This window comes from Symphalangus syndactylus, chromosome 13 (genome assembly GCF_028878055.3).
Source record: "Symphalangus syndactylus isolate Jambi chromosome 13, NHGRI_mSymSyn1-v2.1_pri, whole genome shotgun sequence".
In the NCBI taxonomy this organism is placed as follows: domain Eukaryota; kingdom Metazoa; phylum Chordata; class Mammalia; order Primates; family Hylobatidae; genus Symphalangus; species Symphalangus syndactylus.
In genome coordinates this window covers 29,658,393-29,686,321 of record NC_072435.2, presented here as the reverse complement: position 1 = coordinate 29,686,321, position 27,929 = coordinate 29,658,393, and the positions used below count along the sequence as shown (strand labels likewise).

The window sequence follows — 27,929 nt, the reverse complement described above, 5'->3', positions numbered from 1 at the left end:
TCTTTTTCTTTTTTATTCTGAGGCGGAGTTTCACTCTTGTTGCCCAGGCTGGAGTGCAATGGCACGATATGGTCTCACTGCAACATCCACCTCCCAGGTTCAAGTGATTCTTCTGCCTCAGCCTCCCAAAAAGCTGGGATTACAGGCGTGCACCACCACACCCAGCTAATTTTTGTATTTTATTAGAGACGGGGTTTCGCCATGTTGGCCAGGCTGGTCTCAAACTCCTGACCTCAGGTGATTTGCCTGCCTCGGCCTCCCAAAGTACTGGGATTACAGGTGTGAGCCACCAAGCCCGGCCAGTTCTGAGTAGTATCGCATGGCACAGACATACTGCTGTTTATCCACTTACCTATGGAAGGACGTTTGAGCTGTTCCCAGGGTTTGGCAATTATGAGTAAAGTGGCTATAAACATGAGTGTAGATGAGGGTCAAGTGTAGATGTTTGTTTGAACATACAGGCTTCCATTTCTCTTGGACAAACGCCCAGAAGGGAGAGTGACTCTGGTTTTCACTGGTTTTTGTTTTCTGTTTTTTTTTTTTTTTTTGAGACAGAGTCTCACTCTGTTCCCCAGGCTGGAGTGCAGTGGCGCGATCTCGGCTCACTGCAACCTCTGTCTCCCAGGTTCAAGATTCTCCTGCCTCAGCCTTCCGAGTAGCTGGGACTACAGGCGCCCGCCACCACGCCTGGCTAATTTTTTGTATTTTTAGTAGAGACGGGGGTTTCACCATGTTAGCCAGGATGGTCTCGATCTCCCGACCTCAGGTGATCCGCCCACCTCAGCCTCCCAAAGTGCTGGGATTATAGGCGTGAGCCACCACGCCTGGCCTATTATTATTTTTAGAGATGAGGTCTTGCTTTGTTACCCAGGCTGAAGCACAGCGGTGAGAACATAGCTCCCTGTAGCCTTGAACTCTGGGCTTAAGTGATCTTCCCACCTCAGCTTCCTGAGCAGCTGTGACTACAGGTACAGGCCACCATGCCTGGCTAATTTTTTTTTTTTTTTTTTGAGATGGAGTTTCGCTCTGTCCCCAGGCTGGAGTGCAGTGATATGATCTTGGCACACTATAACCTCTGCCTCCCGGGTTCAAGCGATTCTCCTGCCTCAGCCTCCCAAGTAGCTGAGATTAGAGGCGCCTGCCACCATGCCCAGCTAATTTTTGTATTTTTAGTAGAGATGGGGTTTCACCATGTTGGCCAGGCTGGTCTCGAACTCCTGACCTCAGGTGATCCGCCCACCTCAGCCTCCCAAAGTGCTGGGATTACAGGCTTGAGCTAATGTGCCCAGCCTGCCCAGGCTGGTCTTGAATTCCTGGCTTCAAGCGATCCTCGTGCCTGGGTCCTTCAATAAATATTGACAAGCACCTCCCTGGTGCCAGGCTCTGCTGAGAGTGCTTTAGGTACATTGGCAAACAAGACAGAACAACAACAACAACAAAAACCCGGATTTTTTAAATTCCCAGGCTCATGGAGCTTACATGCAAGCAGAGAAGATGGTCAATAAACCATCAATGTCGTATGTCAACTGTAGAGTAGCTCAGGAGTGACAGGTGTGATGGTAGGCAGAGCAGGGGAAGAGGGTGCAGGGGGTCTAGCTGTGAACAGGATGCTCTGGGGTAGCCCTCATGATAAGGGGTGACATGTGGAACAAAGACTTGAAAAAGATGAGGACAAGAGGCATGAGGCACCGCGCCCGGCTGCACTTGTGTTTAATGAAAACTATGATGGCTGCTGTGTGACCTTAGGGGACTATATTAACCTCTCTGGGCCTTCATTTCTTGGAGCATGAAGTGGTCCTCTCACTACCCACTTCGTGAGGTTCTGGGAGAAGTCTAGGATCATGCATGTTCTTGGCATAGAGTTTCTGTACAGGTGGCTCCCCTCCTGGTGCCAGGCCCTTTCCTGGGATTGGAGGGGGATGGGCAGAGGGAATTCAGAGGTTTAAGGAGGCTGTGGCCCCATCTCCTGGGGCAAGGAGGCTATTGGTCTAGAAGGTCTGCATTTAGAGGGTGACATCTGTGCTGGGAGCCGTGGCTCACGCCTGTAATCCCAGCACTTTGGGAGGCCGAGGTGGGCGGATCATGAGGTCAGGAGACCAAGACCATCCTGGCTAACACGGTGAAACCTCGTCTCTACTAAAAATACAAAAATTAGCCAGGCGTGATGGCACACACCTGTAGTGCTAGCTACTAGGGAGGCTGAGGCAGGAGAATAGCTTGAACCCAGGAAGGTGGAGGTTGCAGTGAGCCGAGATCACACCACTACACTATAGCCTGGGCAACAGAGCAAGATTCCGTCTCAAAAAAAAATTTAAAAAAAGAGGGTGACATCTGACCTGTGTGGAGGTGGAAGGAGGAGGTGGGAAAGGCACTCAGAGAGCGGAAAATGGGCATGCCTAGAGCTGGTGTCTGCAGGAAGGAGGCCAGAGGAGGAGGCAGTGCCCCAGGCTTTGACCTGAGGGCACTGAGGTGCCACAGGAGGGCTGGGAGCAGAGGAGGGGCAGCGGAGAAGACCTGGAGGAGGCTGAGTCGAGGGCCCACAGGGAGAGGAGAAGGCCTGAGGTGGGCAGGAATGCAGGGACAGAGAGGGAACCAGGACCCAGTAGGCCGTGGAGGAGGGAGGCAGGAGGGCTGGGAAGTTGGGCCTTTAAGAGTTGCATGTCTGCCGGGCACGGTGGCTCATGCCTGGAATTCCAGCACTTTGGGAAGCTGAGGCGGGCAGATCACCTGAGGTCAGGAGTTTGAGAGCAGCCTGGCCAACATGGTGAAACCCTATCTCTACTAAAAATACAAAAATCAGCTGGGCATGATGACAGGCACCTGTAGTCCCAGCTAATCGGGAGTCTGAGGCAGGAGAATCGCTTGAACCTGGAAGGCGGAGGTTGCAGTGAGCCGAGATCGTGTCACTGCACTCCAGCCTGGTGACAGAGCAGGACTCCATCTCAAAAAAAAAAAAAAAAAAGTCACATGTCCAGGGGGCTCACAGGCAGAGCCATTTGCCCTCCAGGAGGCTGAGTCATTTCTGGTGATCACCTGCCTGCTGTGGCCACCCACCTGGAGCTCTATCTGCTGTCCCTGCCCCTGGCCTCTCGCTGGCTTAATTGTCCCTTTCATTCCTCCACTCAAATCGAGCGATATCAGCACGCCAGGCCCTGGACATGTTTTGTGGGAACAAACAGGCCTGTGACCCAGGTGTGGAGAAGTTCGTCCTGGGGCCAGATTTGTTTTACGAGGTGGACAGCAGGCGCAGGGTACCTGTTTTAGGAATGTGAGAATGCGGCCGGGCGCGGTGGCTCACGCTTGTAATCCCAGCACTTTGGGAGGCCGAGGCGGGCGGATCACGAGGTCAGGAGATCGAGACCACGGTGAAACCCCGTCTCTACTAAAAAATACAAAAAATTAGCCGGGCGCGGTGGCGGGCGCCTGTAGTCCCAGCTACTCGGAGGCTGAGGCAGGAGAATGGCGTGAACCCGGGAGGCGGAGCTTGCAGTGAGCCGAGATTGTGCCACTGCACTCCAGCCCGGGCGACAGAGCGAGACTCTGTCTCAAAAAAAAAAAAAAAAAAAAAAAAAAAGGAATGTGAGAATGCAGCCACGTAGGTGCATGGGTGGGGGGCGGGGGGGCTTCTGGCTCTGCACTCAGGCCCAGAGAGTGGCAGGGTCGGGGGGCATTTCCAGGAGCGGGAACAGCAGCTCCAGGGGCCCAGAGGTAGGACTACTGCTCGGTGCATTTGGAGGTCTTGGCTGGACTGTGGGGTTCATGGGGAAGGAGGGACTGAGTCTACAGGGCTAAGAGGCCACCGCAGCTTGGGTTCAAATCCCAGCTCTGTTCAGTCCTCGTGTGGCCGCAGCCAAATCGCTTCCCTCTATAGCAATGGAACCTACACCGAGAGCCCAATTCTACCCCACCCACTGCACGACAACTGGTTTGTTTGTATGTTTGTTACTAGAGGCAGGGTCTCACTCTGTCACCCAGGCTGGAGTGCAGTGGTGCAGTCTCAGCTCACTGCAGCCTCAAACTCCTGGCCCAATTGATCCCCCCGCCTCAGACTCCCAAGTAGCTGGGACTACACGTGTATGCTACTACACTCGGCTCATTTTTTATTTTTATACAGAGACAGTGTTCTCACTATGTTGCTCATGCTGGTCTCGAACTCCTGGCCTCAAGTAATCCTCCTGTCTTGGCCTCCCAAAGTGCTGGGACTACAGGTGTGAGCCACTGCGCCCAGCCCTTGAGGAGTTTTCAAAGTGCCTGCAGCACCCAGGGCTGAGAACTGCTATAGCAGCTGAAAGCCATAAGTGTCTCTGACTTTCCTTTTTGTCCTGGTAAACCCCTTCCTTCCTTCCTTCCTTCCTTCCTACACTCATCCAATCAAACACTGGTTGAACACCAACAAGTCCCAGCACTATGAGCTCCACCCTGGCCTCTGGGGAGTGGGGGTGGGACCCCCGATTTGGAGATTGTAGGTGCGAAGAAGAATGGGCAAGATGCCCTCCTATTCATTCATTTATTCCTTCAGGGCCTCTCCAAAGGCACAGGGTCTTTTCTTGTTGGCATCTGGGTTTTCCTCTCCTGTAAGCTGGGAAGGAGATTTCTCCGTCAAGGAGCTGTTGGCCAGATCAAAGACTAAAATAATGCTAAACAGAGCTTCCATTTCCTGATAAATGTATCGGGAGCCAAGCACCTAAAATATATTATCCCATTGAATCCCCAAGTAGGATTAAAACCTCAAAGCAGAGATTGCTCTTATCCTCACATGACAGATGAGGAAACTGACGATCAAAGAAGTGAGGTTCGCTGCCCAAGGCACAGAAAGGGCAAGTAGGACCTATGGAAGCCCAGCCAAGCAGTGGCTAATCCTCCTGAAAACTGATTACCTCACTGCGCCTGCCCACTGGACTAAATTTGCCTGGTAACCGATGACATCGTCACTAATTCCACGCCCACGCTCAACCTATGGGATAACTGATGACATCATCGAACCAACAAAGTAACTGCAGTTTATTGAAAGCCTACTGTGTGCGCAAAGCTGTGCTAGGCAGGCCTCCTCTGAGTTCACATAAGGCCCCGCGGTGCCTGCTACTGCATGAAATAATCATAATAATTTGAGCTCAAAGTTATGGAATGCACACGATGAGCTAGGCTCTGTTTTAACCTTTTTTTTTTTTTTTTTTCTGAGGCAGAGTCTCGCTCTGTCCCCTGGGCGCTGGAGTGCAATGGCGCAGTCTCGGCTCACTGCAACCTCCACCTCTTGGATTCAAGCAATTCTCCTGCCTCAGCCTCCCGAGTAGCTGGGATTGCAGGTGCCCACCACCACACCCGGCTAATTTTTGTTTTTGTTTTTGTTTTTGAGATGAAGTCTCACTCTGTTGCCCAAGCTGGAGTGCGGTGGCGCCATCTCAGCTCACTGCAACCTCCACCTCCTGACCTCGTGATCCACCCGCCTTGACCTCCCAAAGTGCTGGGACAACAGGTGTGAGCCACCGCGCCTGGTATCTTTTCATTGACTTTTTAAAATTAAAATATATATATTTATATATATTTTGAGATGGAGTTTTGCTCTTGTCGCCCAAACTGGAGTGCAATGGTGCCATGATCTTGGCTCACTGCAACCTCCGCCTCCTGGGTTAAAGCGATTCTCCTGCCTCAGCCTCCGGAGTAACTGGGATCACAGGCATGCGCCACCACGCCCGGCTGATTTTTGTCTTTTTAATAGAGGCGGGGTTTCACCATGTTGGCCAGGCTGGTCTCAAACTCCTGACCTCAGGTGATCCACCCGCCTCCGCCTCCCAAAGTACTGGGATTACGGGAGTGCGCCACTGCGCCCGACTAGCTTTATAAAGTTTATAGGGACAGTGTCACCACTTTACAGGAGAGGGACTGAGGCTCTGAGGAGGAAGTTCCTTGCCAGGGTCCGAGTGTCGCCGCCCTGAGAACTCCAGCACCCACCTCCCTACTCTCCCTCATGGCGTCTCCCCCACCTTTCCACAGCCAGAAGTTGCCAGGTGAATACTTCCGGTACAAGGGCGTCCCCTTCCCCGTCGGCCTCTACTCTGCCGAGAGCATCAGCTTGGCGGAGAACACCCAAGATGTGCGGGACGACGACATCTTTATCATCACCTACCCCAAGTCAGGTACCTGCTGGGCTGCGGGCGTTGGGGGCTGGGGAGAGTGGGGAGGGGGTGCGGCAGAGGACAGGAACGGCACATCGAGAAGGAGGGGAGGAGGAAAAGCGGGGCCGGGTCTGTTCAGAGCGGTGCCCCTGCCAGAAGTAGCCTCCCAGGGATACCCATCCGGCGCCCAGCCTCCCCCCTCTAGGTCAGTTCTCAACACTTCGCCTTCCCTGACCTCCCTGGATGAAATAGCGTCCTCGTTCTGTCCCTCTCTGTCCCCTTTACCCTCTACTTTTCTCTTCCTTCCTTCCTTCCTTCCTTCCTTCCTCCCTTCCTTCCTTCCTTCCTTCCTCCCTTCCTTCCTCTCTCTCTCTTCCTTTCTTTCTTTCTTTCTTTTTGGTAGAGATGGGGTCTCGCTACATTGCCCAGGCTGGTCTTGAACTCCTGATCTCAAGTGATCCTTCTGCCTTGGCCTCCCAAAGTGCTGGGATTACAGGCATGAACCACCACACCTGACCACTTTTATTTTTTGAGACAAGGTCTTGCTCTGTCATTCAGGCTGGGGTGCAGTGGTGCAATATCAGCTCATCAAACCTCCCATCTTGGCCTCCCAAAGTGCTGGGACTACAGGTGCTGGTCACTACCAAATTGTATACTTTTTTTTTTTTTTTTTTTGGAGGTCTCGCTCTGCCGCCCAGGCTTCAGTGTGATGGTACAATCTTGGCTCATTTCAGCCTTGACCTTCTGGACTCATGTGATCCACCCATTTCAGCCTCCTGAGTAGCTGGAACCACAGGTGTGCACCACCATGCCTGGCTAACTTTTGTGTTTTTTGTAGGGACAGGGTTTCATCATGTTGCCCAGGCTGGTCTTGAACTCCTGGGCTCAAGCGATCTTCCTGCCTCAGCCTCCCAAAGTGCTGGGATTACAGGCATGAGCCACCACACCTGGCTAAATTGTATACTTTAAAGTGGTGAACTATATACAATTTGAGTGTTTGAGTTTGAGACGAACCTGGGCAACATGGTACACCTCCATTTTTTTTTTTTTTTTTTTTTTTTTTTGTGACGGAGTCTCTCTCTGTCGCCCAGGCTGGAGTGTAGTGGCGCGATCTCGGCTCACTGTAACCTCTGCCTCCCGAGTTCAAGCAATTCTCTGCCTCAGCCTCCCAAGTAGCTAGGATCACAGGTGCCCACCACCACGCGTGGCTACTTCTTTTTATTTTTTATTTTTTTGTATTTTTAGTAGAGACAGGGTTTCACCATCTTGGCCAGGCTGGTCTTGAACTCCTGACCTCGTGATCCACCAGCCTTGACCTCCCAAAGTGTTGGGATTACAGGTGTGAGCCACTGAGCCGTCTTTTTTTTTTTTTTTTTTTTTTTTTTTGAGACAGAGTCTTGCTCTGTTGCCCAGGCTGGAGTGCAGTGGCGTGATCTCGGCTCACTGCAACCTCTGCCTCCCAGGTTCAAGCGATTCTCCTGCCTCAGCCTCCTGAGTAGCTGGGATTACAGGCGTGTGCCACCACACCCAGCTAATTTTTGTATTTTTAGTAGAGGTGAGGTTTCACCATGTTGGCCAGGATGGTCTTGATCTCTTGACCTTGTGATCTGCCCACCTCCGCCTCCCAAAGTGCTGCGATTACAGATGTGAGCCCGGTCAATAAGTAGCATTTAAATGACCAAAGGGAAATAACAAAAACTCTTCCTTGCCTTTTTTCTCCTCTCTTCCCCACCTCCTCCAACAAGTATTTATTAAACACATATTATGTGCCAGGCACTGTTCTAAGAACAAAGAAGGCTGCAACTCTCCAGACAGACTGAAATGTCTGCCTTTATGGAGCTCACATTGTATTGGGGCAACCCAGAAAATAAATCAACAAATAAAAATACGACACTATGACTGGCGGCAATAAATGCTGTGAAGAAAAGTAGAGGGTAGGCGGGGCATAGTGGCTCATGCCTGTAATCTCAGCACTTTGGGAGGCTGAAGTAGGAGGATCACTTGAGGCCAAGAGTTCAAGGCCAGCCTGGACAACATAGCAAGACCCAATCTCTAAAAAAAAAAAAAATTAGCCAGGCATGGTGGTGTGTGCCTGTAGTCCCAGCCACTTGGGAGGCTGAGGCAGGAGGATCACTTTAGCTGGAGAGGTTGAGGCTGCAGTGAGCTGTGATCACACCACTGCACTTCAGCCTGGGCAACAGAGTGAGACCCTGTGTCAACAAAAAGAAAAAGGTACAATTCGATGACTTTGCCATGTGCATGGAGCTGGTCATCCATTACCACAATCAATTTTAGAATATTTTCAGCTGAGCACAGTGGCTCACACCCATAATCCCAACATTTTGGGAGGCTGAGGCAGGAGGATCTCTTGAACCTAGGCGTTCGAGAGCAGCCTGGCCAACATGGCGAGACCTCATCTCTACAAAACATACAAAAATTAGCCAGGCACGATAGTGTATGCCTGTAGTCCCAGCTACTTGGGAGGCTGAGATGCGAGGATTGCTTGAGTCTGGGAGGTGGAGGTTGCAGTAAGACGTGTTCACCCCACTGCACTCCAGCTTGGGTGGCAAGACTGTCTCAAAAACAAAAAACTGAGTGGGCCAGGCACGGTGGCTCATGCCTGCAATCCCAGCAGTTTGGGAGGCTGAGGCGGGTGGATCATTTGAGGTCAGGAGTTTGAGACCAGTCTGGCCAACATGGTGAAACCCCGTCTCTACTAAAAATGCAAAAACTATCCAGGCATGGTGGCGCGTGCCTGTAATCCCAGTACTCGGCAGGCTGAGGCAGGAGAATTGCTTGGAACTGGGGGGTGGAGGTTGCAGTGAGCCAAGAGTGCACCACTGAACTCCACCCGTGGCGATAGGGCGAGACCCTGTCTCAAAAAACAAAACAAATAAAAATAAAAATAAAGAACATTATCATCATCCAACAAGAAACTCTAGACCTATAAGCCATCACCTCCCAATCCTCATATCCCCTCCCCCCGGGCCCTGGTAACCACCAATCTCCATTCTGTTTCTATGGATTTTTCTATTTTGGGCATTTCATGGAAATGAAATCTACACTATGTGGCCTCTTGTGTCTGGTTTTTTCCTGAGCATCACGTTGTCAAGGTTCAACCACATTGTAGCATGTGTCAGAGTCTCATTCTTTTTTATGGTCCAATAATATTTTATGTTATGTATATACTATATTTTATTTATTCATCAGTTGATAAGCATTTGGCTTATTTCCACTCTGAACTTATTATGAATGAAGCTGCTATGAACATTGCATGCAAGTTCTTTTTTTTTTTTTGAGACGGAGTCTCGCTCTGTCGCCCAGGCTGGAGTGCAGTGGTGTGATTTTGGCTCACTGCAAACTCCGCCTCCTAGGTTCACGCCATTCTCCTGCCTCAGCCTCCCAAGTAGCTGGGACTACAGGCACCCACCACCATACCCAGCTAATTTTTTGTATTTTTAGTAGAGACGGGGTTTCACCATGTTAGCCAGGATGCTCTCAATCTCCTGACCTCATCATCCGCCCGTCTTGGCCTCCCAAAGTGCTGGGATTACAGGCATGAGTCACCGCGCCCGGCCATTTTTTTTTCTTTCTTTCTTTCTTTTTTTTTTGTGAGACAAAGTCTTGCTCTTGTCCCCCAGGCTGGAATGCAATGGTGCAATCTCGGCTCACTGCAACCTCCGCCTCCCAGGTTCAAGCGATTCTCCTGCCTCAGCCTCCTGAGCAGTTGGAATTACAGGTGCCTGCCACCATGCCCAGCTAATTTTTGTATTTTTAGTAGAGATGGGATTTCACCATGTTGGCCAGGCCGGTCTCAAACTCCTGACCTCAGGTGATCCGCCTGCCTCAGCCTCCCAAAGTGCTGGGATTACGGGCGTGAGCCACCGCGCCCGGCCTTGCATGCAAGTTCTTGTTTCTATTTTTATTTTTTGAGGCAGGGTCTCGATCTTTCGCCCAGGCTGGAGTGCAGTGGTGCAGTCTCGGCTCATTGCAGCCTTGACCTCCTGGGCTCAAGCTATCCTCCCACCTGAGCCTCCTGAGTAGCTGGGACGACAGGTGCACACCACCACGCCCAGCTAATTAAAAAAACATTTTTTTTTTTCACAGACAAGATCTCACTGTGTTGCCCAGACTGGTCTCAAACTCCTGGGCTCAAGCAGTTCTCCCTCCTTGGCCTCCCAAAGTGTTAGGATTACAGGAGTGAGCCTCTGCACCGGGCCCTGCACACAAGTTCTTATGTGGACATATGTTTTCTTTGTTTTTTATGGAGACAGGGTCTCACTGTTGCCCACGCTGGAGTGCAGTGGTGAGATCTCGGTTCACTACAACCTCTGCCTCCGCAGGTTTGAGCGATTCTCCTGCCTCAGCCTCCTGAGTAGCTGGGATTATAGCCGCCCACCACCACGCCCAGCTAATTTTTGTATTTTTAGTAGAGACAGGGTTTCACCATGTTGGCCAAGCTGGTTTCAAACTCCTGACCTCAGTCAATCTACCCACCTCAGCCTCCCAAAGTGCTGGGATTATAGGCGTGAGCCACCGTGCCGGCCCAAAGTGGGTTTATCTTTTTCCATTCTTCCCAGCAATAGGTGATTCTCTATTGCCCCACATCTTCTCCAGTGATTAGCATCAACCGGGATTTATTTACTGGAGACAAGGTCTTGCTCGGTTGCCCAGGCTGAAGTGTAGTGGGAAGATCATGGCTCACTGCCACTTGGACCTCCTGGGCACAAGTGATGCTCCCACCCCAGCCTCCCTAATAGCCACCACACCCAGCTAATTTTTGTAGCGATAAGGGTCTCTGGTTGGTCTCGAATGCCTGGGCTCAAGCGATCTTCCTGCCTGTAATCCCAGCACTTTGGGAGGCCAAGGCAAGTGAATAGCTTAAGCCCAGGAGTTCAAGACCAGCCTGGGCAACATGGCAAAATCCTATCTCTACAAAAAAAAAAAAGAAAAACAAAAACAAAAACAAAAATTAGCCAGGCATGGTGGTGCGTGCCTGTAGTCCCAGCTACTCGGGAGGCTGAGGTGGGAGAATCACCTGAGCCTAGAAGGTTGAGGCTGCAGTGAGCCATGATTGTGCCATAACACTCCAGCCTGGGGAAGAGAGTGAGACCCTTACTCAGAAAAAAAAAAAAAAAAAAAAACTTCAGCCGGGCATGGTGGCATCACCTGGAATCCCAGCTACTCAGGAGGTTGAGGCTCAATAGTCACTTGAACCCGGGAGGTGGAGGTTGCAGTGAGCGGAGATTGCACCACTGAACTCCAGCCTGGATGACAGAGTGAGAGTATGTCTCAGAGAGAGAGAGAGAGAGAATTTTTTGCACACATTAGGTGACTATTATTTAGAAAATAACATGTGGCCAGGTGCAGTGGCTCATACCTATAATCCCAACATTTTGGGAGGCCGAAGTGGGAAGATTGTTTGAGCCCAGGATTTCAAGACCAGCCTGGGCAACATAGCGAGACCCCGTCTCTATTAAAAAAATTTTTTTGTAGGAAAAATAAACGGCCGGGCACGGTGGCTCACGCTTGTAATCCCAGCACTTTGGGAGGCTGAGGAGTGTGGATCACTAGGTCAGGAGTTCAAGACCAGCCTGGCCAAGATGGTGAAACCCCGTCTCTACTAAAAATACAAAAAAATTAGCCGGGTGTGGTGGCACGCGCCTATAATCCCAGCTACTCCAGAGGCTGAGGCAGAGAATTGCTTAAACCTGGAGGGGCAGAGCTTGCAGTGAGCCGAGATCGCTCCACTGCACTCCAGCCTGGAAACACAGCAAGACTCCGTCTCAAACAAACAAACAGACAAACAAAAAACACCACACAGAGGAATAGCTAAAATAGGGTGCAGCCACTTCCTCTAGGGCTGAAGCCAAACTCCCAAGGAAGAAAGAAATTGGGAAGAAGGACTTGCCTCCCCAACCGGCTCCCCACACAAGATTAGAGTTTCGCTGCAGAGTATGGCCATGACCCACTGGGTGACTGAGAAGTTCACTGAGGTGCAACAGGCCACTGAAATTTGCTAGGGGGAGGGGTAAACGTCACGGGGTGTCTAGTGCAGGGCTGGCCCCTGTCCATCACAAGATCCCGCTGAGAGGAGCCCGTGAGAATCAGGAAGAGCCCCATCCTTATTCAGTGTTCCTCCAGCGCCCTCTGCTGACAAGGTTTAACACTGAGCTAGATGGCAGAGGAGAAATGTTTACAGGGTCCAGCTCCAATACCAAAAAACGGGAGAGAGGCATAAAGTCGGAGCCACCAGCCTGTAAACTGATAACTGGTACAAGGTGGTTGTTAGAATGAAATCCAGTGAATGGATTGGATGTGGTGGCTTATGCCTGTAATCCCAGCACTTTGGGAGGCCAAGGCAGGAGGATCGCTAGAGGCCAGGCACTCCAGACCAGCCTGGGCAACACAGTGAGACCCCCTCTCTACAAAATTTTTAAAAATTAGGTGGGCGCAGGTCGGGCGTGGTGGCTCACACCTATAATCTCAGCATTTTGGGAGGCCAAGGCAGGTGGATCACCTGAGGTCAGGAGTTTGAGACCAATCTGGCCAATATGGCAAAACCCCATCTCTACTAAAAATACAAAAACTAGCCAGGCATGGTGGCACACTTCTAGTCCCTGCTACTTGGGAGGCTGAGGCAGGAGAATTGCTTGAATCCAGGAGGCAGAGGTTTCAGTGAGCTGAGATAGAGCCACTGCACTCCAGCCTGGGCGACAGAGTGAGACTCCATCTCAAAAAAAAAAAAAAAAAAAAAAAAAAAAAAAGCTGGGTGCATGTGGTCTAGCTACTCCAGAGGCTGAGGTGGGAGGATCACTTGAGCCTGGGAGTTGGAGGCTGAAGCTGAAGTAAGCTGTGATTGCAACAGTGCACTGCAGCCCAGGTCACAGAGCGGAATCCTGTCTCAAAAAGAATTAAATGCAATGAATACTAACAGAAAGTAATTTTGAACGTAATTGTTTCTCTTCTGAACAGCCTGTGGTCTCCTGAAATTCAAAACTATGAACTGGGTCCTTGATGAGGTCTCTTTCCACTACATAACATTCTGTGGCTCCCCACAGAAATAAAGAGGTGAACCTCAGCCGGGTGCAGTGGCTCACTCCTGTAATCCCAGCACTTTGGGAGGCCGAGGCGGGTGGATCACTGGAGGTCAAGAGTTTGAGACCATCCTGGCTAACATGGTGAAATCCTGTCTCTACTAAAAATACCAAAAATTAGCCAGGTATGGTGGTGCATGCCTGTAACCCCAGCTACTAGGGAGGCTGAGGCAGGAGAATCACTTGAAACCGGGAGGCGGAGGTTACAGTGAGCCAAGATCGCGCCATTGCACTCCAGCTTGGGCAACAGGAGTGAAACTCCGTCTCAAAAAAAAAAGGAGGGGGAGGGGGGAGGGATAGCATTAGGAGATATACCTAATGTTAAATGACGAGTTAATGGGTGCAGCACACCAACATGGCACATATATACATATGTAACTAACCTGCACGTTGTGCACATGTACCCTAAAACTTAAAGTATAAAAAAAAAGAGGTGACCCTCAAAAGCGGGCAGTGAGAAGTGAAAAGAGCAGAGATTTTTTTTTTTTTTTTGAGATGGAGTCATGCTCTGTTGCCCAGGCGGGAGTGCAGTGGCACAATCTCGGCTCACTGCAAGCTCCGCCTCCCAGGTTCACACCATTCTCCTGCCTCAGCCTCTCCGAGTAGCTGGGACTACAGGCGCCCACCACCACACCCGGCTAATTTTTTGTATTTTTTCTTTTTTTTTTTTTTTTTTTTAGTAGAGACATGGTTTCACCATGGTCTCGATCTCCTGACCTCGTGATCCGCCTGCCTCGGCCTTCCAAAGTGCTGGGATTACAAGCGTGAGCCACCGCGCCTGGCCCAAGAGCAGAGATTTTTATGTCCAGACACCTGGATTCAATTCCAGCTTCCTCCATGTATTAAAGGAGTGCCTGCTGGGCCTGGTGCCTGTGATCCCAGCACCTTGGGAGGCTGAGGCGGGAGGATTGCTTGAGCCCAGGAGTTCAAGACCAGCCTGGGCAACATAGTGGGACTGTATGTCTACTAAAAATAAAAATAAGAAATTAGCCAGGTGTGGTTGTGTGCACCTGTGGTCTCAGCTACTCGGGAGGCTGAGGCGGGAGGATCTCTTAAGCCTGGGATTTCAAGGCCGCAGTGAGTGGTGATTACACCACTGCACTCCAGCCTGGGCGACAGAGCAAGATTCTGCCCCAAAATAAATAAATAAGTAAAGCAATTCTGGCTGATCTATTGATCAGCCTCAGAAGTTCAGCAGCTGAAGCCAAGTTTGTTTCTTGTTCCTATAAACTCTAGTTGGTGCAGTAAGGGTGGAAGGAAGTGGGGGGAAATCCATGCATTCCCAGACATTTGCCTCCTTCCATCTTATGGCTCTGCCATCACCAGGAGTCCCAGATTCTCCCCTGGAGTCTCTGTATCCAGGAGCAGAGAGGGAGTGGAGAGTCACGTGGCATACATTTATGGGCCAGGCCTGGAAATAGCCGCACATCATATCGCCGCCACCTACACTTCCTTGGCCAGACCCAGTCTCTTGGCCCCACACATAGCTGCAGGGGAGAAGAGAAAAGGTCATCACGCCATATTCCCAGCAGAAGAATGAAATGGGGTTGGGTGGACAGCTCGCCGGTCTCTGCCCTGCACCACTTTCCTAGTTTTGTCCCCTTGGACGAGCGACATGGTTTCTGTGAGGCTCAGTTTCCGGCTCCGAAAATGAGGTTAAGCAACCTTGCCTTCTCCACCAGCTGTAAGGAATCAGTGTGATAAAATAGGTGGTAAATTGCTCAATAAATGCTGTCAGGCCCGGCGTGGTGGCTCACGGCTGTAATCCCGGCACTTTGGGAGGCCGTGATGGGCAGATCACCTGAGGTCAGGAGTTCGAGACCAGCCTGGCCAACATGGGGAGACCTCGTCTCTACTAAAAATACAAAATTAGCTGGGCGTGGTGGTGGGTGCTTTGTAATGCTAGCTACTCGGGAGGCTGAGGCAGGAGAATTGCTTGAGCCTGGGAGGTGGAGGTTGCAGTGAGCCGAGATTGTGCCATTGCACTCCAGCCTGCGTGACAGAGTAAGACTCTTGTCTTAAAAAAAAAAAGAAAAAAAAAAGAAAAAAAAAGGTGGCGAATTGCTCAATAAATGCTGTTGTGATTATTCTGATGATATCCTCCCTCTTCAGCCCTCCTGCACCCAATTAACTGCTCAATTTCTCCCAACAGGCACGACCTGGATGATCGAGATCATCTGCTTAATCCTGAAGGAAGGGGATCCGTCCTGGATCCGCTCCGTGCCCATCTGGGAGCGGGCACCCTGGTGTGAGACAATCGTGGGTGCCTTCAGCCTCCCGGACCAGTACAGCCCCCGCCTCATGAGCTCCCATCTTCCCATCCAGATCTTCACCAAGGCCTTCTTCAGCTCCAAGGCCAAGGTTGGGAGGAGGGGTGTGTGTCAGTTGGGAGGGGCTGCATGGGTGTGTGGGGTAACGGGGAGACAGAACATAACTCATTGATTCATTCAGCACCTATTTGTTAAGCACCTACTATGTGCCTGACTCTGATCTAGCACAGTGGTCAATATACACGCAGAAATGCCTGCCGTTTGGCAGGGAGTGATGGCTCACACCTGTAGTCCCAGCACTTTGGGAGGCTGAGGCGGGAGGATCACTTTGGGCCAGGAGTTTGAGACCAGCTTGGGCAACATAGTGAGACCACGTCACTACAAGAAATTTTAAAAATCAGTCAGGCATGGTGGCACACCCTTGTAGTCCCAGCTACTTGGAATGCTGAGGTGGGAGGATCACTTGAGCCCAGGAGGTCAAGGCTGCAATGAGCTGAGATCACATTACTGCACTCCAGCCTAGGCAACAGAGCAAGACTCAGTCTCAAAAAAAAAAAAAAAAAAAAAAAGCCAGTGCCAGCGCGGTGGCTTATGCCTGTAATCCCAGCACTTTGGGAGGCAGAGGCAGGCAGATCATTTGAGGCCAGGAGTTCAATACCAGCCTGGTCAACATGGTGAAACCCTGTCTCTACTAAAAATACAAAAATTAGTTGGATCTGGTGATGGGTGCCTGTAATCCCAGCTACTCAGGAAGCTAAGGCAGGAAAATCGCTGGAACCTGGGAGGTGGAGGTTGCAGTGAGCTGAGATGGCACCACTGCACTCCAGCCTGGGAGACAGACCGAGACTTCACCTCAAAAAAAAAAAAAAAAAAAAAAAAATTACAGCCAGGTGCAGTAGCTCACGTTTGTAATCCCAGCACTTTGGGAGGCTGAGGTGGGCAGATCACCTGAGGCCGGGAATTTGAGACCAGCCTGACCAACATGGAGAAAACCTGTCTCTACTAAAAATACAAAATTAACCGGGCGTGGTGGCGCATGCCTGTAATCCCAGCTCCTCAGGAGGATGAGGCAGGAGAATCGCTTGAACCTGGGAGGTGGAGGTTGCGGTGAGCCGAGATCGCGCCATTGCACTCCAGCTTGGGCAACAAGAGCGAAACTCCGTCTCAAAAAAATATATATATATATTATATTACATATTATAACAATTTAATAGTATTACAATATACTTTAATTATATTTAATATTTATATAATATATTTAATATATAATAACATAATACAATATAATATATAAAATGTCTGATGGGATAAATTTACATTGGAGGGAGAGGGCTGGAGATAGAGTTAGGGGTGGGTGTGGGGCTGCAATTATAAATAAGGAGGTCAAGGGGGCCCCCAGTGAGTAAAAACCCGGGAGGTGATAGTGGGAGCCACAGAGCTTTCTAGAGGAAGAGCATTTCGGGCAAGAGGGAAAAGCAGGTGCAAAGGCCCTGAGGTGAGTGTATCTGAAGTGCAAGAAGGAGGTCGGTGTGGCCGGAGCCAAGTGAGCAAGTGGGAAAGGGAGTGGAGATGAGGTCCGGGTGGGGGGCAACAGGGGCCAAAATGTGCAGGGCCGCGTGGGCCCAGCGAGGACTTGGGCTCTGACCGAGTGACGCCGCAGCGCCGCAGGGATCGCAGCAGAGGAGGAGCCCGAGCGGGCTTAGGCTTCACCGGCGCCCTCTGGCGGCCAGATGGGGACCGACTGTCGACAGAGCAGAAGCCGAAGCCCGAGAGGCGGCGCTGGCCGGGGTCCAGGGGAGGGGACGGTGGCTGGACCAGGGTGGTGGTCACGGAGGTATTTTGAAGGTGAGACCGGGAGGATTTGCTGGCAGACTGGATGTGGGTGTGACAGAAAGGGATGAGTCAAGGGTGACTCCAAGGTTTCGGCGAAAGCAACTGTCAGGACTGGGCAACTGGGAAGGGGAGGAGAGAGGGGAGCAGGCCGGGGAGGAAGACACGGGCTCTGCTGCGGCCCATCCCACGTCCAGCAGAGGCTGCCGGTGGGCACAGAAATGCACCCATCGGGATCTGAGGGGAGAGACTCGGGCTGGTACGTCCATTTGCAATTCCTTGGCACATATATTCTGTAATTAATCGAAGCTCCAGGACTGGGTGATATTGCCAAGGAATTGAGCGTGGACAGAGCAGAGAGGGGGACTGCAATCGGGAAGTCCCCAAGACCACCCTCAGCCTCAACGACTTAGCAAAACTCATAGTGTTCAGCAAAGCTGCTGGACTCCCAGGTTATAGTCAATTATAATGAAAGCAAACGTGAAAATCAGGCGAGGGGGCCGGGTGCGGTGGCTCACGCCTGAAATCCCAGCACTTTCAGAGGCCAAGGTGGGCAGTTGATTGAGCCCAGGAGTTCAAGACCAGCTGGGCAACTTAGTAACACCCATCTCTACAAAAAAGTTTAAAAATTAGTCACGTGTAGTGGCATGCACCTGTAGTCCCAGCTACTTGGGAGGCTGAGGTAGGAGGATCACTTGAGCCTGGGAGTTTGAGCCTGCAGTGAGCCATGATTGTGCCACAGGCACTCCAGCCTCAAGGACAGAACAAGACCTTGTTTCTTTTCTTTTTTCTTTTTCTTTCTTTTTTTTTTTTTTCTTTTTTTGAGACGGAGTTTCCCTCTTGTTGCCCAGGCTGGAGTGCAATGGCACGATCTCAGCTCACTGCAACCTCTGCCTCCAGGGTTCAAGCGATTCTCCTGCCTCAGCCTCCCAAATAGCTGGGATTACAGGCGCCCACCACCATGCCCGGCTAATTTTTTGTATTTTTAGTAGAGACGGGGTTTCACCATGTTGGCCAGGCTGGTCTTGAACACCTGACCTCAGGTGATCCACCCGCCTCAGCCTCCCAAAGTGTTGAGATTATAGGTGTGAGCCACAGCGCCTGGCCGACAAGACCCTGTTTCTAAAAAATAAGACTAGGCTGGGCACGGTGGCTCATGCCTGTAATCCCAGCACTTTGGGAGGCCGAAGCAGACGGATCACTTGAGGTCAGGAGTTTGAGACCAGCCTGGCCAATATGGTGAAAACCCGTCTCTACTAAAAACACAAAAATTAGCCAGGCATGGTGGCACCCACCTGTAATCCCAGCTACTGGGGAGGCTGAGGCAGGAGAATTGCTTGAACCTGGGAGGCAGAGGTTGCAGTGAGCTGAGATCGTACCACTGCACTCCAGCCTGGGAGACACAGCGAGATTTCCTCTAAAAAAACAAAACAAAACAAAAAAATCCAGGGGATTAGGAAGTACCTCTCAGGATCTAGGGGCAAGGGCCAGGCCTTTCTCTGGGCAGAAAGGAATCCTCTACAGCACAGGAATCAGGAGGGAGCCCTGGAAAGCACCAGCGTTATTACAAGGCCTCGCACCAGCAGCCACATTTCTCTGTTTTCATTTAGTTTTTGGTGGATCTGGGTTTTTTTTTTTTTTTTTTGAGGCAGGGTCTTGTTCTGTCATTAGGCTGGAGTGCAGTGGCGTGATCACAGCTCACTGCAGCCTTGACCTCCCGGGCTCAAGTGATCCTCCTGCCTTAGCCTCCCGAGTAGCTGGGACCACAGGCATGCACCACCACGCTCAGCTAATTTTTGTATTCTTTGTAGAATGGGGGTCTCATTATGTTGTCCAGGCTGGTCTCGAACTCCTGGGTTCAAGTGATCTTCCTGTCTCGGCCTCCCAAAGTGCTGGGATTACAGACATGAGCCACCGCAGCTGTCCAAGTGTTCTTTCTCAGCCTCCCTCCCTTTATGCCTTTGTCGTTCCCTCAAGCAATTTCCAGAGCCTCCTGTGTGTGGGGCTCTGGGCTAAGGCTCTAGGAATGAATAAGACCTCGCCTGTCCTCAAGGGCTTCCTCACTCTGTGAGTAACCAACATGGCAAAACCCCATCCCTACTAAAAAAAAAAAAAAAAAAAAAAAAAGATTATCCGATGTGGTGGCAGGTTCCTGTAATCCCAGCTACTCAGGAGGCTGAGGCAGGAGAATCACCTGAACCCAGAAGGCAGAGGTTGCAATGAGCTGAGATGGCGCCACTGCACTCCAGCCGGGGCGAAACAGAGTCAGACTCCATCTCAAAAAACAAAAAGTCTGCCCTGAGTCCTTCCTGCTTCAGGGTCAGAAGAGAGGGGTCTCCAGGGCAGGAGGCCTCAGGGGCTGGGGTCCTGCCTGTATCTGACGCCTTCTCCCGTCTCCTCATCATCCGCACACAGGTGATCTACATGGGCCGCAACCCCCGGGACGTCGTGGTCTCCCTCTATCATTACTCCAAGATCGCCGGGCAGTTAAAGGACCCGGGCACACCCGACCAGTTCCTGAGGGACTTCCTCAAAGGCGAAGGTGAGGACAGGGTAAAGCGGGGCAGGAGGGGTGGGGAGGAGCCCTAGAGGACCCTGATGGGCAGAGGGACAGAGGAGGGGTAAGGAAAGGAGAGAGGCAGAGGCACAAGGCATCAAAAGGGGCAATGGAGACAGAAAGCAGGTGGCCAGGAGAAGAAGAGACAGAGGGAGAGAGGCTGAGAGACCGAGAGACGCAGGACAGGAAAGGGACAGGGAGAGACACAGATACAGAAAGACTGAGAGAGAGGGCAACAAAAAAGAGACAGGGGCCCGGCACGGTGGCTCACGCTTGTAATCCCAGCACTTTGGGAGACCGAGGCAGGCAGTTCACTTGTGGTCAGGAGTTCAAGACCAGCCTGGCCAACGTGGTGAAACCCCATTTCTATTAAAAATACAAAAATTAGGCCGGGCGCGGTGGCTCACGCTTGTAATCCCAGCACTTTGGGAGGCCGAGGCGGGCGGATCACGAGGTCAGGAGATCGAGACCACGGTGAAACCCCGTCTCTACTAAAAATACAAAAAATTAGCCGGGCGTGGTGGCGGGCGCCTGTAGTCCCAGCTACTCGGAGAGGCTGAGGCAGGAGAATGGCGTGAACCCGGAAGGCGGAGCTTGCAGTGAGCCGAGATCGCGCCACTGCACTCCAGCCTGGGCGACAGAGCGAGACTCCGTCTCAAAAAAAAAAAAAAAAAAAAAAAAAAAAAATACAAAAATTAGCCAAGTGTCGTGGCACACGCCTGTAATCCCAGCTACTCAGGAGGCTGAAGTGGGAGGATCACTTGAGCCCATGGGGGAGGTGGCAGTGAGCAGAGATTGCGCTATTGCACTCCAGCCTGGGCAACAGAGTGAGGCCCTGTCTCAAAAAAATTAAATAAATAAATAAAAATTAAAAATTAAAAAATAGGCCAGGCGCGGTGGCTCACGCCTGTATTCCCAGCACTTTAGGAGGCCGAGGCGGGCGGATCACGAGGTCAGGAGATCAAGACCATCCTGGCTAACACGGTGAAACCCTGTCTCTACTAAAAATACAAAAAATTAGCCGGGTGTGGTGTCGGGCGCCTGTAGTCCCAGCTACTCAGGAGGCTGAGGCAGGAGAATGGCTTGAACTTGTTAGGCGGAGCTTGCAGTGAGCCAAGATCGTGCCACTGCACTCCAGCCTGGGCAACAGTGCGAGACTCCACTCAAAAGAAATAAAAAATAAAAAGAGATAAGGAAATAAATGCAGAAAGAGATGGAGTCAGAGAGAGACAGGGAGAGACAAGGAAAGAGGAGGACACAAGCCCCAGGTACTAAGAAAGGCAGCGCCCTTTGGCCACGTGTTCCTTTCTCTGCTGCTGTCAGAGACCCTGGCTTTGGAGGGAAATCCAGGTGTGTGGAGGCGGACTGGATGGACAGATAGACAAGGGCCCCCCAAGACGGGCAACCAGGGGAGAAGCAGGTTGGAAGAGCCCCAGAACTTGGTGGAAATGTGGGGGCTCTGGGGGAGGGCATCCAGCTCTGGGGGCTGGACCTGGGAGTTTGTGGGGCACAGCTAGTTAGACCCATGAGCCCCAGTGGGGCTGGGGGGACCCTGCCACTCAGCCCTCACCCCACTTGCCCCTCTGCCCACAGTGCAGTTTGGCTCCTGGTTCGACCACATTAAGGGCTGGCTTCGGATGCAGGGCAAAGACAACTTCCTATTTATCACTTACGAGGAGCTGCAGCAGGTGAGTCCCCACCTCCGCCAGGTGCAGCATCCCCCCCATACCCTCCGCTCACACCCCACACTCTCCCCTTCCCGAGGGTCTCAGGACCCCTCCACTTCCCCATGCAATGCGCCAGCCCCTGGAGATACTGCAGGAACAGAACAGAGGCCCTGAGCCTGTGAGCAAGGACCACAGACAAAATCCCTAAACCACACAGCGGGCTAGCGGGGCAGAGGAGCTAAGGAGCCAAGGCTAGTGGGAAGGAAGATAAGGACTGGGCAGGGGCGAGATTGAACACAGGAGGGTTGGCTGGACACAGTGGCAGTGGCTCACACCTGTAATGCTGATGCTTTGGGAGGCTAAGGTGGGAGGACCTCTTGAGCCCAAGAGGTCAAGGCCACAATGAGCTGTGATGGTGCCACTGTACTCCGGCCTGGGCGACAGAGCAAAACCCTGTCTCAAAAGGGAGAGAGAAGGCCAGGTGTGGTGGTTCATACCTGTAATCCCAGCACTCTGGGAGCCCAAGGCAGGTGGATCACTTCAGGTCAGGAGTTCGAGACCAGCCCGGCCGACATGGTGAAACCCCATCTCTACTAAAAATACAAAAATTAGCCAGGCACAGTGGCACATGCCTGTAGTCCTAGCTACTCAGGAGGCTAAGGCAGGAGAATGGCTTGAACCTGGGAGGCAGAGGTTGCGGTGGGCTGAGATCGCACCACTGCACTCCAGCCTGGGTGACAGAGCAAGACCTTGTTCCAAAAAATAGAAAGAAAAAAGATTGAACCACATGAAATGCCTGTATTCAACCAGTTTTTATTTATTTTTATTTATTTTATTTAATTAATTTATTTATTTTTGAGACAGAGTTTCGCTCTTGTTGCCCAGGATGGAGTGCAATCGCACTATCTGGGCTCACCGCAACCTCCACCTCCCAGGTTCAAGCGATTCTCCTGCCTCAGCCTCCCGAGCAGCTGGGATTACAGGCATGTGCCACCACGCCCGGCTAATTTTGTATTTTTAGTAGAGACAGGGTTTCTCCACATTGGTCAGGCTGGTCTTGAACTCCTGACCTCAGGTGATCCACCCGCCTCGGCCTCCCAAAGTTTTTATATTTGGACCAGTTATATATTTATATAACTAGTCGGCCCCGCCAACTAGTTTTTATTTTAAGATGGTAATTTTGGCTGGGCACGGTGTTCACGCCTATAATCCCAGCACTTCGGGAGGCCGAGGTGGGCAGATCAACTGAGCTCAGGAGTTCCAGACCAGCCTTGCCAACACGGTGAAACCCTATCTCTACTAAAAATACAAAAAAATTAGCTGGCCATGGTGGCGGGTGCCTGTAGTCCCAGCTACTCGGGAGGCTGAGGCAGGAGAATCGCTTGAACCCGGGAGCTGGAGGTTGCGGTGAGCCAAGATCGCACCATTGCACTCCAGCTGTGTTATAGAGCAAGACTCTGTCTCCAGAAAAACAAAAACAAAAGAAAAGGTAATTTTATATGGTTTTCCCAAATGTTGTTATTATCCCTATTTTATCGACGAGGAAACTGGAGGTTTGTAACTTAAGAGAGGGTTGATAATTTGCCCAAGGCACGTGGCTCTTGCCCGCAGACTCTGTTTATTTTTTCCCACCCTGGTAACTTTCTTTTAATGGAAGCCTCCAGAAAAGGTGTTGGTACTACTCCTCCCCCTCTTTTCCAGCAAGCTTTCTTCTCCAAACCCAGAACTGGGCCACAGAGCCTAATAGCTTCTGGGCTGCCCCTGGGTGTGAGGCGCCACCCACATGTTAGAGTTTCTGGGACACGTCAGTGGTTCAGGAAGATAAAGAGACGGAAGGTTATGAAACCAGGAGTGACCTGGAAAATCGGAGCCATGGGGTTGGCGGAGCTGACCAGAGGGCTGACCGTGCTGGGCGCTGCATATCAGAAGGTAGCGATGGCCGGGCGCGGTGGCTCACGCCTGTAATCCCAGCACTTTGGGAGGCCGAGGCAGGCGGATCACTTGAGGTCAGGAGTTCGAGATCAGCCTGGCCAATGTGGTGAAATCCTGTCCCTACTAAAAATACAAAAATTAGCCAGGCATGGTGGCACATGCCTATAATCCCAGCTACTTTGGAGGCTGAGGCAGGAGAATCACTGGAACCCAGGAGGTAGAGGTTGCAGTGAGTCAAGATAGCACCACTGCACTCCGGCCTGGACGACAGAGCAAGACTCAGTCTCATTGTAATCCCAGCACTTTGGGAGGCCGAAGTGAGCAGATCACCTGAGGTCGAGAGTTTGAGACTACCCTGACCAACATGGAGAAACCCTGTCTTTACTAAAAATACAAAATTAGCCAGGTGTGGTGGTGCGTGCCTGTAATCCCAGCTATTCGGGAGGCTGAAGCAGGAGAATCGCTTGAACCCGGGAGGCAGAGGTTGCGGTGAGGCAAGATCGCGCCATTGCACTCCAGCCTGGACAAAAAGAGCGAAACTCCATCTTAAAAAAAAAGCAGAGGGGCACAGGGGAGGACTAAGGGCTCCAGGGACCTGAGCTCCTCTCTGGCTGTGTGGCCTTGGACAAGTGTCTCTCCCTCTCTGGGCCTCTGTTTACCAATTGAGATAATGACACTTCCCTTGCAAAGCTGATGGTGGGATCGGCACAAATGTATGGGGGGCTTGGATCAGAGCTTGGTACGTAGTAGACACTCAGTAAGGAAGGTGATATTTGAGCTGCAGCCGTGGCAATGGGCCCTTCTGGAAGCCCCATGCCAAGGCCTAGAGGGAGGAATGTGTAGGGAATGGTGAGTCCCAGAAGGAGAGGGTGGGAAGGGTATTGGAAGAGCTGAGACCAGACCACATCTGTTCTTGTTTTTTTTTTGAGATGGAGTCTCACTCTGCCACCCAGGCTGTAGTACAGTGGTAGGATCTTGGCTCACTGCAACCTCCACCTCCCAGTTCAAACGATTCTCCTGCCTCAGCCTCCTGAGCACCACCTGGGATTACAGGTGCCCGCCACCATGCCCAGCTAATTTTTGTATTGTTAGTAGAGACAGGGTTTCACCATGTTGGCCAGACTGGTCTCGAACTCCCGACACCCATCTCAGCCTCCCAAAGTGCTGGGATTACAGGCATAAGCCACTGCACCCACCCCACATCTGTGCTTGAAAGCCAGGTCTGGGTCTGGGACTCTGTCCCAGGGCACTCGGGAGCCACGGAAGAGTTGGGAGCCAGTGAGGAGCGGGGTCAGCTAGTGTGTGGGGGATGAGCTGGAGGGAGATGGAGACTGGAGGCAGGGAGGCTGTGGAGCAACAGGCTGGGGCATGGGTCCAGGAAGGGGAGGGTTAGGCCTGAGCAGTTCTAGGCTACAGGGACACAGAGGAGGGGAGGCAGGTGGGGAGGGGCAGGACTCATGATGGACAGGGTTTGGGGGTGAGGGGTACCCAGAGAGGGAGGCCAGGCTCCTGGGAGGATGGTGGGGCCACCCTGCAATGGGGGCCATCCTGCAATGGAGATGTAGACCAGCCAATGCCTGTCTCTCATCTGAAGGAGGGTGATTCCTGGTAAGGTGATGCACTGACCTCTGCCCCGGGCTGTGACCTCTGCCCCCGGCTGTGACCTCTGCCCCCTGCTGTGACCTCTGCCCCAAGCCCACCTATTCCCTCCCCGCTAGAGAACCCTCCAAAGACAGAAACTGCAAAAACCCTTAGAGTCGATGTAGCCCAACCCCTCAGCTTGGAGTTGGGGAAACTGAGGCAAAGAGGCAGCGTCCCTCAGGCAGCCCCAGGTTCGGACCTAGACATGCAGACCCCAGGTTCCATGCTCCTTCCTTGGCCGAGTGCCCTCCCTCCGCTGACCCCTCTCCCCCGCCTGCAGGACTTACAGGGCTCCGTGGAGTGCATCTGCGAGTTCCTGGGCCGTCCACTGGGCAAGGAGGCACTGGGCTCCGTCGTGGCACACTCGACCTTCAGCGCCATGAAGGCCAACACCATGTCCAACTACACGCTGCTGCCTCCCAGCCTGCTGGACCACCGTCGCGGGGCCTTCCTCCGGAAAGGTGTGGGGGCTCTGGGGTTCGGAGCCCACTAGGCCACTGCCCGGCTGTGTGACCTGGGAGAGTTACTTAACCTCTCTGGGCCTCAGTTTCTCACCCAGCTGTAACGTTGGGTGGACAGGGTCACTGTGGCCCCAGGGTTGATCACACACAGGGCTTAGCACTGGCTCAGCACACGTGCCAGCCACCCAAGGCGTCCCCATCCAGAAAACTCCCAACGAGAGCAAAACATCCAGGAGTACTGCCAACACCAGGTTTACCCGAGAGAGGAGATTGAGAGTGTCCATGAATCCTCCTCCATGGCCATGTTCACGGCAGAAACACTCAAGCGCTGGGTTACGGGGCGCAGGCGGCAGCGTAGTTGTTCCCTCTTCCTGCTGTAACGAACACCGCAAACTCCATGACTCAAAACAACACGTTCACCATTTTTTTTTTTTTTTTTTTTTTTTGAAACAGAGTCTCTCTCTGTTGCCCAGGCTGGCTGGAGGTTGCAGTGGCGCGATCTCGGCTCACTGCGACCTGTACCTCCCAGGTTCAAGCGATTCTCCTTCCTCAGCATCCTTAAGTAGTTGGGACTACAGGCACCCGAAACCATATCAGGTTAATTTTTGTATTTTTAGTAGAGATGGGGTTTCACCATGTTGGTCAGGATGGTCTCGATCTCCTGACCTTGTGATCCACCCGCCTCGGCCTCCCAAAGTGCTGGGATTATAGGCATGAGCCACTGCGCCCGGCCTTTTTCTTTTCTTTTTTTTTTTTTTTTGAGACGGAGTTTCACTCTTGTTGCCCAGGCTGGAGTGCAATGGCACGATCTCAGCTCACTGCAACCTCCGCCTCCCAGGTTCAAGCGATTCTTCTGCCTCAACCTCCCTAGTAGCTGGGATTACAGACATGTGCCACCATGCCCGGCTAATTTTGTATTTTTAGTAGAGACAGGGTTTCTCCATGTTGGTCAGGCTGGTCTCGAACTCCCGACCTCAGGTGATCTGCCCACCTCGGCCTCCCAAAGTACTGGTATTACAGGCATGAGCCACCGCACCCGGCCTTTTTTTTCTTTTTTTTTTTTTTTTTGAGACGGAATCTCGCTCTGTCCCCCAGGCTGGAGTGCAGTGGCTCAATCTTGGCTCACTGCACCCTCCACCTTCCGGGTTCAGGTGGTTCTCCTGCCTCAGCCTCCCGAGCAGCTGGGATTACAGGTGCATGCCACCACACCTGGCTAATTTTTGTAATTTTAGTAGAGAGAGTTTCACCATGTTGGCCAGGCTGGTCTTGAACTCCTGACCTCAAGTGATCTGCCCGTGTCGGCCTCCCAAAGTGCTGGGATTACAGGCGTGAGCCACCGTGCCCCGCCCCTGTTTTTTTTAAAATATGTTTTTAATAAAGACAGAGGTCTTGCTATATTGCCCAGGCTGATCTCAAACTCCTGGGCTCAAGCAATCCTGAAAGTGCTGAGATTACGTGTGAGCCGCCATGCCAGGCCACGTGTACTCTCTTCCATTTCTGGAGGTCAGGAGTTGGGCTAAGATCAGTCTCCCTGGGCTAAGATCAAGGTGTCATAAGGGACGTGTTCCTTCTGAAGGCTCTAGGGGAGAATCTCTTGCCTCGTCTTCTCAGTTGTTGACCCACCTGCATTCCGTGGCTCATGGCCTCTTTTTTTTTTTTTGAGACAGAGTCTCTGTCTGTCACCCAGGCTGGAGTGCAGTGGCGAGATCTCAGCTCACTGCAAGCTCCGCCTCCCGGGTTCACGCCGTTCTCCTGCCTCAGCCTCCCGAGTAGCTGGGAATATAGGTGCCCGCCACTGCGCCTGGCTAATTTTTTTGTATTTTTTTTAGTAGAGACGGGGTTTCACCGTGTTAGCTAGGATGGTCTCGATCTCCTGACCACGAGCCTCTTCCTCCCAAAGTGCTGGGATTATAGGTGTAAGCCACCGCGCCCGGCCAAGTGAAGCATCTTCTAATCTCTGACCCTCCTCCCTTCTATAGGGACCCAGGTGATGACACTGAGCCTGCCCAGATATTTCAGGGTCCTCTCCCCATCTCCAGATCTTTAGCTTAATCCTATCTGCAAAATCCCTTTTGCCACATAAGGTCACATATTCACAGGTTCCAAGGATTAGAACGTGGATATGGAGGGAGTCCTTATTCAGCCCACCCCAGGGAACCCCTCCCCACAACCTCATTAAGGGTGCTGGGTAACATGGGGCACATGTACTTGCTAAAAGGCAAACTACGGTCCCCTGAATGCCATGAGCCCCAGGTTTCCAGGTGAGGGGTGATGCCCCTGTGACAGCCCCACAATGAGAAAACTGAGGCTTGGGCTGGGTGCAGTGGCTCACACCTGTAATCCCAGCACTTTGGGAGGCCG

General features: G+C 52.0%; 1 protein-coding gene across 1 annotated transcript in view; it reads left to right on the top strand.

The window, feature by feature from the left end:
* SULT2B1 (sulfotransferase family 2B member 1) overlaps positions 1–27,929 on the top strand; it is a 48,381-nt gene that overhangs the window by 19,426 nt on the left and 1,026 nt on the right. The window contains exons 2-6 of the mRNA XM_055235893.2: positions 5,992–6,134; positions 15,363–15,571; positions 19,726–19,852; positions 21,461–21,555; positions 25,388–25,568. Coding sequence (XP_055091868.2) covers positions 5,992–6,134; positions 15,363–15,571; positions 19,726–19,852; positions 21,461–21,555; positions 25,388–25,568 — 755 coding nt within the window. The remainder of the gene's footprint in view (positions 1–5,991; positions 6,135–15,362; positions 15,572–19,725; positions 19,853–21,460; positions 21,556–25,387; positions 25,569–27,929) is intronic.